The sequence below is a fragment of the Falco rusticolus genome, chromosome 5 (genome assembly GCF_015220075.1).
Source record: "Falco rusticolus isolate bFalRus1 chromosome 5, bFalRus1.pri, whole genome shotgun sequence".
Lineage (NCBI taxonomy): Eukaryota > Metazoa > Chordata > Aves > Falconiformes > Falconidae > Falco > Falco rusticolus.
In genome coordinates this window covers 63,818,135-63,835,369 of record NC_051191.1, presented here as the reverse complement: position 1 = coordinate 63,835,369, position 17,235 = coordinate 63,818,135, and the positions used below count along the sequence as shown (strand labels likewise).

The window sequence follows — 17,235 nt, the reverse complement described above, 5'->3', positions numbered from 1 at the left end:
TTTTAAACATTTACAATGTGTTTTCTAACCATTAGGAAAATGCTTAGACTCCTTGTTTTGCAAACTATTGGTAACAAAACTCAAGAATTTGCATATTAGTTAAGGTTTTGAGTTAACTAGAGTGAGACTAGGGGAGCAGGAAGGAGGGTAGTAGGAAGGAAGTACGCACACAAAAAAAACCCTACTTTTTTTTGAGCTTCAGGGAAAAAAAAAAAAAAAAAAAGACCAGTACAAATATTTCCAAAAGTTGGGTTTTATTATAGAATTAGGTTTTCTGTCTAGGCAAATATTTTCTTTTGCTGTTTATAATCCAAACTCCTATAGTATTGTGCTGGAGTATGGAAGCTTGAAAAAAATCAAATTGACTGGTCTGTTTTTATCATCCAAAATGACTAAGAACAGACCACTCCATGCAAGATCTCAGGATAATTCTACAATAAAAGTAGAAGTTAAAAGTACAAAAGACAAAAAGATTTTCTGGCTTTTTTCAGACTGAATTAGTTGCTTAGGTGGCGTTAGAACATCATTTCTCACACCACTATGACAGCTAAGTCAGTAAATTATAAATATTTAACCTGATATATTTCAAAACAGATTTGATCAATGAACACCTTTTTAAAGACTTTTAGACAAGTAAGACAGCTTTTCTCATCAGTCTGCAGTGATCTTGTGCACCTAAACTACATGATATGTCAGTTTAAAAAGTACCAGAATACATTAGTTCTTAAAACTGTGTAATGAGTCAGAACTCTCAAATTGTGCAAAGCCTTCCTAGTTTCTGGAATAGACCTTCTCATCATCCCATGCCTGGTGCGTGGCTGAAACAACTGAAGGCAACATTAATGGAGAGTAACCACTGCATGGTGTGTCCCCAAAATACGTGTGACTTCTCACCTTCAGCTTCTTTCTCTGTCAGCTCACAGACAGCACAGGTAACCCTGCACAGTGAGAGGGCAGCAGTCACAAGAGTCTATTCAAGGACAGAAGCTGCAGTTTTGATGAGCAGTGGCTTAGCTGCCTCTAGGATGTCCAGTTCAGGGTCCAGTGAACGACCAAGTCCTTCCAGAACCATGATGGCAAAGATGATGGAAGCAAAATTGCTCTCGAGCTTCACCTAGAACCACAAGAGACTAAATGGTCTCAGCAGACCTTATTTTCTTCTGAGCCTGTTCCACAGAGGTACCAGCTCTAGCTAAGCTGAAAGGGAAGGGAAGAGGCTGGAGAGAAGATATGCACACCTGAAACTATACTGCAACTCCATCACTTGGGAGTTTCAAAACTCACTGAAATCCAGCAGCAGGCCCAAAAATAAGACAACAGTTTCAGGGCAAGGGCCCTAAGGGAACCTGAGAGTTTGTTTTTCAATTCCCAGAAGGGGAATGGGATTTTTTTTCTTCCATATTGGAACAGCAGGAGCTTAGAAAGTGCTCGCTATTGCTAGTGTAGTTATAAGCTGCGGTGGTATCTAACATACTTGAACACTTGCATTTGTGTGAGGGGGAGCTCACCTTCTGAATGGCCACAAAAGACCCCCACAGATCACAGAGGAAACTATCCTCTGCTCTGCATGTCAACAAACTGCCCCCCAGTTCCCAGCCAGACACCACGACGGTTTCAAGGCATACCAGGGCATGAAGAATTTATGGAGCTGGAAGAACTTGCTTTATAAGAGCCTAAATCACATTTCATGTTATTAGAAACCAGCTTAATGACAAAAACCTCTACCTAAGGAATGTTTAGAGGGACTCTTAGCCACAGGGCTGCCCAGCCTGCCGACAACCTTCTCATCAACTCTAGTTCAGGCCACCATGTCTCTGTTGATTTCCAGAGTTGTCTGCAACTGTGGAAACTTGTCCCTCAAACAGTATCAGTTATAAGAAGGAACCTCTGTCCTGTGAGCAGCTTCTCACTTTTGAGGCCTCTAACAAACCAGTAAAATGGCCTGGTGCTGTTACATAACCCCATATCAAGAAATAGGTCCAGGGAGGAAAGCATGCAGTGATATACAAGTGGAACACATATTAAATTTCATTTTCTGCTTCTAAGGGACAAAAAAAAAAAAAAAAAAAAGATAGGAAAAACTTTGCGTTACAAAAACATTCGTTTTAGTAAATAGTATCAACCATTAAATGCAGCATTAAGACAAAACCCAACAAAACAGAAATTGGTCCTGGTAGGGTGTGCATCAAGACCTGAGAAACAGCACGTCTCCAACACTTGGATGCATTCCTGCAGTTCCCCTTGTAGCAGTTCATTTCAGAAGTCACAGTCCTGCTCCCTGTCAGCCCTTCATGTTCGCAGTAGTTCTCCCTCCCCAAATGAACTTTCAACTATTGAAGGCAGACAGTGACAGGACCTCACCTTATGGGTCATCAATAGTTTGAAGACATTCGAGAGGAGATTTGCCACCTGAAGCTGGAATACAAAAGAAGTTAACTGATCAAAAAAACTGTGGTCAAGAAGATTGAGCCATGTGCGTGACAGGCAGGATTCTTCTAAGTGTTTGTTAGCATTTGGCTCTAGTGGTGGGACAAGATTATTGGGCTGACAACAGCCAGCATCAAGGTATGATCCCCCTCACACCCTGCCTGGGATAAGGAGTTCAGCTGCGACCTGTGGTTCTGCCTACCCGCTAGCCCAGAAAGGCTGGGAACGTCTGACCTCACAGCAGTACACAACATGCATTACTTCACTCAGTCCCACCACACTACATTCTCTGAAGTGCCCAGGTTGGCCTTAGCTAACAGGATCCAAGCTGTAACTCCAGGCTCAGCAACTCCTCACAGGGAGCTGCAGATGTTCGATTAAAAAAAAATAAAAATCAACAAACAACCCCAACAAAAAGACAAACCCCCAAAAACACGCCACCAACAACACCCACATGAACAAAATACATTTTTCAATTAGGAGGAAATAAGAAAGGATTTTATGGATTTTTGCTGCGCCTGGGAGACCAAAAGCACCCAGTACTGGTTGGCGGTGCTGATGAGATCAGAGCCGGCCTTCCCACACGGACCATTCTGAAAGCCAAGTTGCACTGAATTACAGGTAAGTGAGGGTGGGACGTTGTGCACTTGCCTTTCCTAGGGCAATGGTGTTCCCCCGGGCCTTGGTCACTAGTTCCGCCATCTCAGCTTTAAATCGCTCAATATCCTGGCACTGGTTAGCACGGGCGTGATGAAGGATCAGTTCTGCCACTCTCTCCCCCTGTGAGACAAGTTGAAAAGGAGAATCAGAACTCGGTCACTGGTGCCAGCAGGCCTACAGGGAGCTGCACATCATCGTCCCTGGAAGGGCTCTGCTGCGAAGGTCCCTGGAGGAGGCAGGGGAGAACTCTCAGGGCTATGCCTTCCTCTTCCAGCAACAGAGACCCAATGAAGCAACAGAAGCGGGTGCAGGAAGAGCAGAACCAGTCCAAAAATCTTAGCTGGTATCTTGCAGATCTTGTTGGGTAGAACACAACAAAGATCTCTCAGGCAATCAGAAGTTTCGGGGGGGAAGTAAAACCCACAGGATTGGCATTTTCTTCTTAGCAGAGGAGATAATGGTGTAAAGTATATCAACCTGCCCTGTGGGCCAAGTCCAACCTTCCATTTGCAAACTGCAGAGGAAGAGTGAGCTGATTCTGCAACAGCAGACGCTTGCTGAGAAATGGGAGGAGCCATACCCAAGCTTCACTTGTGAGAGGCTCTATAGATCTTCTTGGAAGACATGTCTGACACCAACGCAGAGCCAGAGGCCCAGGTTTGGCAGAGACCGTAGAAGTTTTTCACCTGTAGATCATGAATTACACCCAGCCTAAGCCACTAAGGACTTGCAATCAAACGTTTGCAGTTTTTGCTTTGTGTCTGAGAAGTCTGGCAGCACAGGATGGGCCTGAACACGCAGTTTAGCACTGACTCCTCGGTATGCTTCGGCAGATTGAACAGACCGAGTTAAAACATCTCCCTTGAGATATGCTGGTGGACCATCCAACTCACAGCTGAGAAACAGCAACATGCAACTATAAGCACAGATGCTTGTTCTCAAAATGAACAGGAAACACCACCACTGGATTCCCTAGTCCATCTGAGAGTTCATTTTAAAAAAGTGTGAAGAAGGACAAAGTAGTTCACCTTATACAGAGGAGCCTGGCAGAGGCCAGACCCTCTCCCCACCTCTTTTGCTTCCTCTTCTCTACAGATGCTGAAACAGCAGCAAATGGAGGATGCCGTACAGGCTTTCCAGCAGCAAGGCTGCAGAAGGGAGCACGTGTGGAAGACCACCATGTCTCTCTTGATTTCCAGAGTTGTCTGCAACTGTGGAAACTGTTAATCCATCCCCTCCTCTTCTCTAGCAAAACCTGGCAGATTCTGCAACAGTCCCAACTGCAAGTGGCTCCCAGGCAGTCCTACCATGCACCAGAAGTACTGCTAACCAGGGAGGGCCGGCAAGCGCTTCCCATTTAACACCTTCCATCTCCTGTGTCACTGAAATCACTCCACTCTGGCAGCCCCCTTGCTGCAGCTATCTTATCCCTGTGTCTGGTATAGCTTCCAGGCTAGCAAGTCTCCTCTCCCCTCTTACGGAGGATTGTAAGGGGAAATAGAAAACTATCGCCTTGGCTATCAGGATTCCCATCTGTCTCCCTTCCCCAGCCCCACAACAGAGGCCTCACCTGGCCCTGGACCACAGCCGTGAAAACTGCTCGGAAGTTCTGCATGTCAGCGCTCTGCAGCTCCGCCACGATCCCTGCATCCAGCAGCACCAGGCAGAGCCGCCTCAGGGGTGGCTTCACTTCCACCACAAGAGTGTCACACAGGTCCACGATGGCCGTCTGCTCCTTGCAGCTAGTGCTGACGTGGGCCATGCCTTGAACCAGGATGTTCCCAGGGTGCAGGTCAGCATGGACAAAATTGTCAACAAAAACCTAGAGGACAGACAACTCTTAGAGCAGCTCATTCCAACCAAACCTGCCCCTGCCAAAACTCCCAGGCAAACAGCAGAGGTTTGTTTCTGGTCCGTTCACTGTCACTACTAATGTGCACCACCCTAGGCAGCAACACAGCAAATGGCTTCTGCAGAAGACCAGCTGTGCTGAGATGGCATGGGTACTACTGTAGGGGAGTCAGCAGAGCTGTATGAAGCAATCCTATGTCTTTGCTAGAGATCAGGTAGCACAGCCAGGAGTCCCAGCAGGGAACAGGAGTGCTCTTTGGTAATTAACCCTAAACTGGGGGCACACTGGTGGGCCTTGGCAAGGAGTAATGCAGTAAGAATAGGCCATTTGCCATTCAGTGGCATGAGTTATAGTGAATGGTTAAGTTTGTCTGGTCTGGGACATCAACCCACATTACAACTGTATTGAAAAGTAAGGAAAACAAGAGATAAGGAAACAAATATATAGCATTTCTCTGCCTCTGCTAGCATTCAGCACCAGAAAGGACTAGCAAGAGGGCAAGCACAGAAAGCTTCCCCACCAACCCTCCTGGCCACCTGGGACTGCTGAACTTCCTGCCCCAAGGAGGTTATCTTTGTCTTTCATGGATTTCTCCTAAGAATTTGTCCAATTGCCAGGTAAAAAGAGCTGTGTGAAAAAAGATTTTTTTAGGTGTTGCCTGAAAAAGTAACCTCTGATAATTTTATATCCTTCTCATTGGTCTTGTTTTGAGAAACCATACACCGTAGATCCATTACTCACTCTCAGGCATTCATGACTGCATAGATATCTGTCAGAAACTACTAATTTACCTGCTTTCCATAGTCAGAGTCAAATTATTTCACCATTCCAGTATGGAAGTCTTTCCACACCAGTAATCATCCTGGCTGCCTTCCTCTGCACCTCTTCTAGTTCTGTTACAGCCCTTGGAAAGGAGAGTCCTGGACAGTGAGGGACTAGAACTGCACAGAGCGTTCAAGAAACAGCTATTTGTTATACTTACAGCCATAATGTTGTTTCTTAGCTCTATAATTCTTTTCTACTCCTAAAATTTGGGGGTTTTGCTTTGCTCCTAACCATTGAATCCAGTGTTAGCATAAAACTATTCTAGTTCCAGCATTGCTTTTCAGAGTGGTAAGAGCTATTTCAGAGTCTGTTATACTACATGGAGTCAAAACTGCAGGCCTCGCCACCAGCCTAGCATGACGTTGCAGTTATCAATTGAATTTCATCTGACACTTACTGCCCACGCACTCAGCACTGTGAGGTTCTTTTGCAACTCTTCCCTGCTAGTTCTCATGGCTCCTCACAAGACAATTGTGTCACCCTCTCCCAGATCATGTGTGATTATTTCAACCACAGAAGAACTAGACAGCCTGAAGCTGAATCATAAGCTCAATCTGGCTAAGTTTGTTTTCTTTACTCTGTATTTAGTTCTTTCTTTAAAAAAGGCAGTTTGGAGGAGGAGTCAATAAATGAAGAAACTAGCTAGCTGTTTTACCTGTGAGTTGCATCCATAGTCTCTGCAGAGAACATGGTATTTGCCAATTACATTGCACTTCACAGTAGTTGGGTAATATGTGAATATTCATTAAATGGATTAGTGGGTTTCCTAAGCAATACACTGATCAAGTTGCATAGGCTGACCCTACTGCGTGCAAGCAGATTGCCCTTCTACAGTGGAAAAATCTCCATGTCAAAAGCAGTGGTGTATCTAGCCCAGGCTTTACTCAGATCGTGTTACACTGCACATGAGGTACAGATCCTCCTTCAGCCAGCTCAGGAGCTACACAGTGCCCTAACGGCCCAAGTCCTGGGTTACCACGAGATACCTAGCATCTCCAAAAGGTACAGCCATATATCTGAGTCCATGGGGAGAGCAGTAGGAGATGTGGGAAGCAAAATGGTTCTCTCTTTTGCCATATTGTCTTATTACCCCAAATGAATAACTTCTGCAGGAAAACAACCTTTACTTCTAGCCTCAGCCAAGTACCTACCATCTTTAGCAGCATGTCCATGCCCATCTTTGCAATTCTCTGCCTCAGCTCTGTGGCAATGTCCGCATGCAGGTAGTGCGAAATAGGCTCACTCTCCTGAAAAAGACAGAGCTGGAGTCAAACACACCTTGTGTCCCACCTTCAACCATACTTTAACCTAGATGCCAAGAGTTGAGGAAAGGTGACAATACCGTAGAAAGGACCTGCTCGATAGAGGCTGTACCTAATGTGATGGAGAAGATGAGAAAAGCAAGTGTTTGGTTTTTGGAAAGGGGGTGTGATATAGCCTGGGGCAGAAATACTCTTGCCAGGATCACAGCACAAAACCTAAGGCTGAGAGTAGCTTTGGTCTGTGACTCAGACATCCACAAAGGGAAGTGAGGCAAGCATCAGAAAGTGTCAGATTGCTGAGCTCCTTGCTTTGACCCACCACAAAGGAGAGTTGAGGCATGGTGTTGGTTTGCAAGCACAGGCAAGCACATGGTGGCTGGACACACTGCTGGTCTGCTTGGTTTCAGGCCAAGTGTTCACTTCTATGTGGAGCTGCCTGCCACCTGTCTTCTGGGATGCACTGCTTACAAACAAAGAGAGTGGAAGAGACACTGAGGAAGGACAGCGATCTCTTTAAGCAAATAAGAGAAAACATCCTTCTGCCTCTGATCACTCCTCCTCAAAAAAACACCTCCTTGGCTTATTCTCTTATAGGCCTTCTCACTGCTACCACCAATCCCAGACCCTGCAGTTCTTACCTCAAATGTTTCCACTAGAACATCTGTCGTTACTAAAGGCCAAAGGGGAGTTGGAAACTTCACAAAATCAACATCTAGGAAATTTTGTCGGAAGCGCTCCAAATTTCTGGCTTCATAGCGCAAGTCAATCTCAAGGGAGAAAAAAAAAAAAAAGGAGGTTGGAAACTAGATTCAGTTCGAATTAGATCTTCAGGATCCTGTATGAGGATATGACCGTACGGTGCAATACTCAATACCAACAAAACTAGTCCAAAAGCTAGAATGAAAACAAAATAGAGTGGTGCTTCTTACATGCTTCTTCAAAGCTATAAGGCTTTCCTGATGGAAGAATAGAGTAACAGACTAAGTAGCGGATGGCCCACAACCCAGCACCTTCAAAGTACATGTGACTCTTACTATAGGCATGGTGTCTCAAAAAAGACCAGGACTACATCATTTTCAAGGGTAAGACAGATCCTGAACCAAAGCTTACTGTCCAAATAGCAAGGCAGGCAGACAGGCTAGAAGAACTGCAGCCCTTGCCTTGTTTTACAGTTAGGCAGCCATAGCAGGAAGAAATTTAATGAACACATACAAAAAACCCCATTGTGTAAAGTCCTGGCCCTAGCTCTTCAGTGATCCAATGCCTTGACACAAGGGTATCTTTCCTGCCCACTGCTGCTGCTCAAGGAGGCCTCACCTCCCTCATCCAGCAAGGAGAAATACCCCAGGAATACTCCTTGTTCTTTCAAAAAGAAATGAAAGGAAATTACAACAAGCATATCAGATGCTCTCCTGATTCTCAGTCTTCAGTGCATCCACCAAAAACTCTGCTGGACTAAACTGGTACTAATGACCTCGAGTAACCTCTGAATACAGTCAACAGTTTACAACATGGATTTACTGTGCAGATTTTTTGCAAGAGTAGAAAAGAATTAAAGCTTTCAAAAGCTCGTAACAGACTTCAGACTCTGCAGTCTAGATGCAAAAATAGAATTAGCAGGTAATCGTTTGTTTTAATAGAAACCTAAGCCTAATTAAGCCTGTAGTGAAATCTTTGCAAGTTTGGTAGTAAGGATGTTTCAGGACTGTGTCTTTAGAAGACATTAGCGAATCAGGACTTTTCAGATCTATTTGAAAAGCTTAACTTTACCAATACTATAAGCCTGATGACAATACAACATAAAACATATTAATAACTTATGTGAAAGTACATTAGTTATGCCTGTATATATATCTCAGCACTAACAAACATGACCAGTGAGTACAGATTGCAAACATATGCATAGGATTAAAGAGAAAAAACACATCTGTGCACTTGTTTGGATTCTTTTCCTAAGGTGAGGTCTCTCACCAGTGTTCGTCTTTCATAATGGTGCAAAAAGGACTGTGACTATGGCTAGCTGGCTGTTCGGGCTGTTCACGAGAAAACATACTCAAAGTCTAAAAAAAGATTTTTACATCTAATAAAGATTGTTAGATTTTTTAATTGCTTTGCTTTTTAACGCTGTAAGCATATAAACTTTCCTACAGAAACATTATGCGACTGACAAGAATAAAGAATAAGCAAGCCTTCATCTAACCCTTTAAAAAATAGCGCTAAGAACAGAGTTAGAGCCAGCCAGAAGCAAGACAAAGGGCAGTTTTGTTTCAGTACATGGGGACCATGGCATGGCACGCACCTGCTGAATCATAAGCTTCTCAAATTCCTTGACAATCTCTGTCAAACTGAGCCACTTGAATCCAGGGAGAAGTTCAATGATGTGGCTACCCATCTTCATTATAAACAGATCCATCTGGACTTGGTGGACCAGCCCAGGGTGCAGAACCTGCACAAGAACGAACAGTGGCAGGATCAACTCCCGAAACGCTTCATTTCAATCATCTTAAGTGATACATTCCAAATAGACAAAACCCAGCTTATTAGACTGGAGCTAACAAGGCTTCCCCAGCTAGTCCTCAAAAAAAATTCACATTTGCCATGGATTAAGTTGTGGAGAAACACTGTATAATTGTCAAATGGACTATATCTGTGCTGGAGACTACAGTCTCACCCAATGCCATTTTCTACTGCTTTCATGCTCCTGCCCTGTCCCTGCCATGTAGTACTGACTAGTATTTGGCACAGCTCAAATACAAGATTTCTGTAAATAAACTTTGCTGGAAAGAACTTATCTGTTCCAGATTTCTTCATGTGAGCAGAGAAGGGCTTTCATTGTCTGGAAGGTGAAATGAAGCTTAATATTCATTCTTTTAATGTAAACTGGGCCCTTGTTGGCATTTCTGGTATCCACATGTCATGTCAAATGGTGCCATAGGCAGTATGTGTACACAAGCTCTCCCGGCGGGGAAGAGCTGGGGCCACTGCAAGTCTGGATCACAGCTGGCTGGAACACAAATGCTGAGGAAAAGACACCAATGGAGACAAGCATCACTTTTCTCACTCCACCTGGCCCTAGCCAGCTACCCATCTCCATGGGAATTAAAATCGGATTGGCCTCATCCAGCACGCTTTGTTTTCACCCATCTACCAGACACGTTTGACTTACTTTAATAGCTACAGGTACGAGATGCCTGGCTGATGAAGGATTTGCATTCAGGAGTGGTTTGGCCATCTGCTCCATGAAGGACACCCGGCTCGCAGGCCTTCCCTGGGAGCAGTCTGCTGGGCTCAGCTCTGCCCCATTCCTCTCACCCCACATCTCCCGGCTCTTCCTCCTTCTCAGCCACCTGAGGAGACCTCTAAAGCCTGACACTTCCCACGCTTCAAAAGCAGACCTTAACTCCGAGCGTCGCACCAGCTCCTCGGCCTGGCAGCCGGCGACAGCCGTGAGGTCGGCATAGGCTTTATACACCTGCGCGACACAGCCCGAGCCAACCGGCTCCCGGCTTCGGAACTTGAGGACTCCCGTCCAGTCCTCACCAAAGGCCTTCCTGAGGAGCTCGGCGGTGTGGCCCCACGGGTGTGGGCTCACCTCCACGTGCAGCTTAGAGAACTCATCGCAGAAGGCCTCAGAGAAGAGGTCCCTCCGGGTGCTGGCCCACTGGCCCAGCTTGATACAGGTTGGGCCAGCCGCCTCGGCTGCCCTCCGCAGCAGCCGCAGCCACAGGGCACCCAGGCCAGGCCACAGGCGGCTCAACGGGTAAAGCAGCAGCAGCGGGCCGAAGCGCAGCAGCAACCCGCAGGCCCGCAGCGCCAGCCGCAGCGCCAGCCCCCCGCGCCGCAGCAGCCCGCGGGGCGGCCGCTCTGGGCCGCGCTCCCCCGCCCACACCGGCCCCCGCTGCCCCGGCCTCTCTTTCCAGCCGGTCCCGGCGGGCACCGCCAAGGCCACCGCGACCCAGCGCCCGGCACGCAGCCCGCCGCGCCCCGCGGCCGCCCAGCCGGGCAGCGCCCCCCTCGCCCCGGCGGCCCACCCGAGGAGGGGGCGCGGGAGCGGCAGCAGCCGCACGGCGCCGCCCGCCACCATGGTCCGCCCGCCGCCGCCAACGGCCGCCGGGGAAGGGGGGCGGGCCAATCAGCGCCGGCGGGCGGTGGCGGCCCGCCCCTTAAAGGGGCAGGAGCGAGCGCCTCGGCGAGCTGTGAGGTGATTGTTCCCGCCTCGCAGGGAGCGTCGGGCTCTGGGCTCTGGGCTCTGGGCTCTGGGCTCTGGGCTCTGGGCTCTGGGCTCTGGGCTCTGGGCTCTGGGCTCTGGGCTCTGGGCTCTGGGCGTACCGGAGGAGGATGAGAGGGAAAGGGCCCTTGCTAGGGCTGGAGGCCTTCATGCCTCCCTCCCTGTTGATGGTTAAGGTGGGCGCTTGCCCTCTTGGTTTTGAGCCTACCCCGGTTCAGACTGGTGTGGTGAAGCAATGGGGCTGACACACACCAGGTGTATTTCAGCCACTGTAAGGTGTTGGTTGTCTCTCCTTTTTCTTCCATGATGTAGGAAGCTAGCAATGACCTTTTATTTTTAAGCAAAAGTTGTGGCATTCTAGTGGTGGCCATATGTTGGCAGGTGAAGTGCTGTGATTATTAGTGGTTTCCTTAGCAGGGTACTAATGAAGTAATCAGTGCTTTGAGTAATGTCTTTGAGGGCACATGATGATTCATCCATACTAGTAAAAGAAACTAAAAGCAAAAGCCTCCTGAGGTGATGGTAGCTGAGTAGACTTAACAAGCTGTTTCACTTTCCAGGCTTGCTCTGGAACTTGGGCCTTCTGCCCCACAAAAGGTCTGCTGATGGCAGTGCTGGGTCTCCTGCTTATTCCTGCATCAGCTGGCAACGTGTTAACCTTGTCTGTAATTACACAGATACAGAGGATTGCTCATTTCCTTTGCAAAGGACATGTGCCTTTTAAAAATCGAAACTAATGTACCCACTGCTGAGGATGCAGCTGACAACATCATCTGTGGCTCCCCCTTTGAGAGGTTTGGTGTGTGTGAGCACAGCCTGTCAAAGAGTTTGTGTCAGGAGACAGCCACCGTAGAGGTGATGCTGCAACTTGCGCTGCTATCATGGCGATTCAGGAAAGCCGCTGTCCTGTGCGGGGATGCTTTGGGCTGGGAGCTGTGGCCTTTCACACCAGGAGTTCAGCTGGCTCCCAGCTTTGGGTGTATTTGCACACTTCTGCGAGGGGGATTTCCATTTTAATGTACACTGCGAAAAAAAAGCCTGTAGGAAGAATTAATTCATTTTCCAATCCAGATCCCTCCCTGGCTTTAATGGGTAGCTCAGACCTGACCCGAGCACATCTGTGCTAACAGGGAGCTGGATTATGGCCCCACACAGGTGAACAGACCAGCTGATGGAAATTGTTTTGCAGACTTGAGGTTTCCCTGGCCAGCCGCTCTCCCGTGAAGCGTCTGTGAGCTGATCGGATGCCGTGACAGGTTCGCCGCAGCAGCGGGAAGCTGTTGGTGTACCTGGTGCTGTTTTGGTGGCAAGTCGGGACTTTCCGCTTTCCCTCGGGTGTTTCTGTTTGCAACCAGAAAGGCGCCTTTGCGCCCCCGTTTTTTTTAATTATTTTTATTTCTGGCCTTGCCAGCAGCTGCCCCCCTCACCTCCGCGCAGCCCCAGCCCCCCGCCGCCCTGGGCGGGGGCCGGCGGCGCAGGACGCGGTATTCCCGGGGGGCGGGCGCGGTTGCCATGGCGGCGGGGCGGGGCGGCGCTCCCGCCGGAGGGCGGCCGGGGCCGGGGCGGCGGGGGGCGGTGGCAGCGGCGCGGCGCTGCATGGCGCGGCGGGCGGGGAAGCCCCCAGCCGCGCGTCCGCACGCCGCCAGCCCGGCGCTGGGCGCCGCCGCCATGCCGGGACACGGCCCCCCACCCCTGCCGCTGCCGAGGAAGGTAGGGGGGCGCGGAGCGGGCCGGGGCAGCGGCGGGCGTTAGCGGGGAGAGCGGGCAGGGGTGCCGGGAGGCAGCTTGCCGCCGCCTGCAGACCGCTCGTCTCTCGGGGCGCGGGGGATCGGTGCCGCTCCAAAAAATCTCTTATCGCTTTTTCCCTTCGCCCCCGCCCCCCCCCCCCCGATCGGTTTTTCTTCCCCCCGGTACTGTATTCGCTGCAGAGACGGAAACTGGGGGCCGTGAGCCGAGTCCCCCCCCATCCTCCCAGCCGCTGAGGGTACCGCCGTTCGTCCCCGCCGCTTTCCCGCCGGGACGGGGAAGGCTGCTGCTCCCTTCCGTCCCCCGCCGGGTGCGGGTGGGCTGCCGGGGCGGCTCTCGGCCGAGGCCGGGTGGGAGAAGGGCCGCGGGGACGTGGGGAGCTGCTGAAAAGCCGACCCGAGTGGTTCGGGAGCGATGGCGTAGAGGAGCAGCGGCAGCCCAGCCAGCCGGCACGGGGCCCCTGGGTCAACTCAGCCCTGCCTCGGTCTCCGGCAACAAAAAAGGCGAAACTTTGAGCAAATTCCCTGGGGGAAACCCGGGCCCTCCTGGAGCAAGCAGCAGAGTCCTCAGCTGCAGCAAAGCCCTGAATCTCTCCGTGATCATAGCTCTGCATTTCTTTCTGCTCTGCATAGCTTGCTTTTCTCTTACTTTGCCTCCGGCAGGAGAAAACGTTTGCACGGCCGTGCAGCCTGTACCTTAAATGCATTGACCAAGGGTGGCATTTCTGACTCCTGCTTAGGATCCATGAGAATATTCATCTGTCCTGGGGAGAGAAACGCCAGCTTGCCTTCTTGCTGTGGTACCCAGGGATGATGGGTGCTAATGGGTTAGGCATGGATGGGAACAGTGGCTGGGAAGGGAACAGGAAAGAACTTAGAGCTGTCTGCGTCTGTGGTCCCAGGGTGTCAAATGCAAACGGAAAGGTAAACTATGCAAGGGTTTGGGGATTCTTTCAGAGGTTTTGATTGTGAGTCTTCAAGAAGCCTTGCTCTTGATGCTCGGTGCTGGAAGAGGGATGGTGTAGGGGGCAATATGGCTTTCTGACTGCTTGGGGCTGCACTGGAGCCTCAGAGGAGCAGGTAGTGAATGCTAAGCATGGGTTGCTTTGTCCCTGCTCTTTACAAGAGCACAGTTTGTTTCCTGGACAGGTCAACAAGTTGTGTGGGAGCTGTTCCTGACCTTGAGGTGTTCCCCACCACCTTTGCCCTTGCTATTTAGGCAGCGTTGTTCCTTTTGGAAAGGAGCGTCTCTGACCTGGAGCTCAGCTGAGAGCATAGAGGGGCAGAGGGATTTCCATGGAGCTTTCATTTGCTTCTGGGAGGGGAGCTGCTGGTGTTGCTGATGGATTAAAAAGTTGGTTTCTGTGTTGGCTGCCACCTTAGTGACCACTCATTCTTGGTGTGTGGTAGCAAAGGCCAATAAAGTGTACAGGCTCTGTTTCTGAATCACCAGAAAGGGAGTTGTTACTGCATCCTGCCAGAGGAAAGGAATGTGTTTCCTCGACCCTTGTGTTACATTCTGAATTGTTGTCATCAGGGTAGTGTTTATGGGGTTTGGTGGTGGTTGGCTTTGGGGTTTTCTTGTTTTGTTTGGTTGGTTGTTTTAAAATAATCCAAACAGTATTTCAGCATGTGAGAATGGATATCTACCATGTTGGGACAGACTTGGAAACAACTGAAAATGCTAAGTATGGAAATGAGAGGAAAGCCACAGGATTTCCCAGGGTAATACAGTGCCTCTTTGAGAAACAGAAGAGAAAACACTGAAAACAAGGCGCTGGAGTGACCTGAGATGTAAAAAGCAGGCTAAAGATTTATGGCTCAGCTGGGACCTCTCTCTGCCTGTGGATGAGAAGGTTGTATGCTGAAGCCCAGGTTGGCCTTTGGTGTCCCTGTCCCAACAGTCAACACAGAAGTTGTTCTGTGTTTATCAGCTCAGATCCCCAAGTATAGTAGTCCTTGTAGACCACAAGTGTGCATGGAGTGTCCCAAATTGTTTTCAGTAGTGTCCCTAGCTTGTTGCCTTGGGAAATCTTTTAGGACATTTTGTCTGCAAACACAACCATGTGATGCTTTTTGTTCTCCAAAAACAAGAAGGGCATTTAGATCCTTTGTCAAGCACTTATAATATGCTTGTCTGTCTCCCATGCCTGGTGTATTTATGTGTTAGAAATGTTTGTTTTGACAAGGAGATGATAAATAAAGACCACTTAAGTGAAAGGCTGTGGGTATAGAGATGGTCTTAATTCAGTAGGAAGCTGGAGCTTTTCCGTTGCGTTATTCTGAATATCAGCTGTAATAGCTAATTCATATGGATAGCAATTAAACCTCTGTTTTGCTGGGTGCTCAGGGGGCACAGAGGCAAATGCAAACCTTGCCTCAAGTTTAAGATATTTGCCGATGAGACCTTGACGCGAAAGAGCCAGATGCTTAAACATGGAGAGATGCTGGGCATTTCACAAGTGCCTGATAATGCCCCCAAATGCATTGTCCAAGGCAGCTGGTTCTGTCTTCCTTTTGTAGCACCTGACATTTATTTATTGACTGGAACTGTGCTGAAGCTGCTTCTTCCTAAATGGAGGCTAGACCAAGGGGAGAAAAGGTTCTGTAGTGCATCATTAAGCCCATCAGAGAGGAGAAGTACCTCTCTTAAACTCTTGTTGAAGCTGGTTAATTGTGATGATCAGCTCTCGTAGGCATCCAGAACTGGGGTATAAGCTCTTTGGGGAAGCATTTTTTTAGCGGAAGGATTTAAGTACTAGTGGCTGATATGTCTGTTGGCGGGATCCCAAGAGCTGGCTGGAAGAGGCCTCTACTATGAAGGAAATGCTGAAATAGGACTTTTAATGAACTTGCATCGCAGTTCCTTAAGACTGAGAACGCTCTCCACAGGGAGGAAGGGAGTGGGACATAGCTAGAAAGAAATTCCTTGTTGCATTTGAGTTCTGACAATGAGTGAGCTCAGTTTTGCCTAGATAGAGCTCATGTACATTGCATCGGAGGGGTACTGATCTGTAGGCACTGTTTTACTCCGGGCTGGAGAAGAGACAGTGTTTTCCTGATTGCACCTCTGAAGTGCAGTAGAAAGCACAATAGCACACATCTTGCTTATGGGATTTTTCTCTCCTTTCCACCTCTAAGCAGCTTTACCAACTACTGGAAATGAAAGCAAAGGCTGAAATGCGTGAATATGCATGCCATTTGCTGGTGGCTTCAGCCCAGGTTTTAGTGAAGACCACTTTTCATTCTCTGTGTCTGTGGTCAGCCTTGTGTACACTGTATGACTGAACTCCGGGCTCCTGACTTCATGAAGGCTGTGCATTTGAAATATAGGCTTCTGCAGGCACCTTGGGTGATCCTGAACCTGAGTGCCGAAGAGAAGAAAGAAGCTAGAGTCCCTGGAGCTGCTGACCCTCTACAACCTGGATTTTCAACCGAGGACCGTGTCCTCGGGTGGAAGCCTGGCACAGAACAGGCTGAGGACAAGTTGAAGGTCCCTGTTGTCGATATAGCATGAAAAGGCATCATCGCTACCTTAGATAAGTAAATACTTCAGGTCTTACAGGCCAGACCTATTCAAGATCTGTCCCAACCTTTACATGGTTCACCACCCAACTGGGACAAGGTACTCTGTCTGTAGACATGGGACTGATGAGGTGAAAGTCGTAAATCCCCAGTCTGGTTCCTGATCGAAGCAATGGATACTTGCTTGCTGCTTATGTGAGTCTTTACCAGCTCATGTTATTTACTGAGCCGGGAGCTCACGGCATAGAACCTGCAGTGAAACACCTTTTGGGGCTCTGCCATCATGATGGTCCTGTCCCTCCTGTGCTGAGATGGCTCTGAGCAGCTCTGAACCATATCATGTGGTTCCAGGCTGTCAACATTGCAGTTGCCAACAGAGGTAGTGCTCTTGGAATAATCCTGGTGTGATGGCCAGGGTAATCCTATGCTGAAACCCCCTGGGTTTGTACTGTTTTGAGGTAAATGTTGCCTAAATATTTGCTGGTCAAATGTGGGGCACTATGTGTGTGCAACAAAGACCTCAAAAGGGGGCTCACGAGAAATCAAGAGGTTTGAAATCCTAGGACTCCTTTCTTTAATGCAGATAACATGTATTAAGAACCTTTTTTCCATCTTTTCTGCAAATAATGCTGCCCCATGGTAAAGCTGAGGGGAAGTCAATTGTAGTTGAGAAGTTAGAAGCTTGAAAGTGTAGTTGTCCTACTGGAATGA

General features: G+C 48.7%; 2 protein-coding genes across 4 annotated transcripts in view; one reads left to right on the top strand and one right to left on the bottom strand.

The window, feature by feature from the left end:
• Nucleotides 1–233: 233 nt before the first annotated feature.
• ADCK2 (aarF domain containing kinase 2) lies at nt 234–11,134 on the bottom strand. Its single transcript, XM_037389700.1, has 8 exons — nt 10,193–11,134; nt 9,326–9,472; nt 7,665–7,793; nt 6,916–7,011; nt 4,658–4,909; nt 3,079–3,207; nt 2,362–2,415; nt 234–1,114 (listed from the first exon to the last, which is right to left on the bottom strand). The coding sequence occupies exons 1-8, from the start codon at nt 11,108–11,110 to the stop codon at nt 971–973; spliced, it is 1,869 nt and encodes a 622-aa protein (XP_037245597.1). The 5' UTR covers nt 11,111–11,134; the 3' UTR covers nt 234–970.
• A 1,701-nt stretch (nt 11,135–12,835) lies between these two features.
• Nucleotides 12,836–17,235, top strand: part of DENND2A (DENN domain containing 2A) — a 60,165-nt gene continuing 55,765 nt past the window's right edge. The window contains exon 1 of one of the 3 annotated variants that reach the window (XM_037388996.1): nt 12,836–12,964. The gene's annotated coding sequence lies outside the window, so the exon portion shown is untranslated. The remainder of the gene's footprint in view (nt 12,965–17,235) is intronic. The other 2 variants (XM_037388992.1, XM_037388994.1) reach the window with 2 other exon arrangements.

Bases quoted from the DNA above. Each gene is read 5' to 3' on its own strand.
- ADCK2 (XM_037389700.1), bottom strand. From the start codon at position 11,110: ATGGTGGCGGGCGGCGCCGTGCGGCTGCTGCCGCTCCCGCGCCCCCTC. The intron at 4,910-6,915 runs GTAGGTACTTGG...TCTGTCCTCTAG, and splicing joins TGGACATGCTGCTAAAGATG to GTTTTTGTTGACAATTTTGT. The intron at 2,416-3,078 runs GCAAGTGCACAA...TTTGTATTCCAG, and splicing joins ACACCATTGCCCTAGGAAAG to CTTCAGGTGGCAAATCTCCT.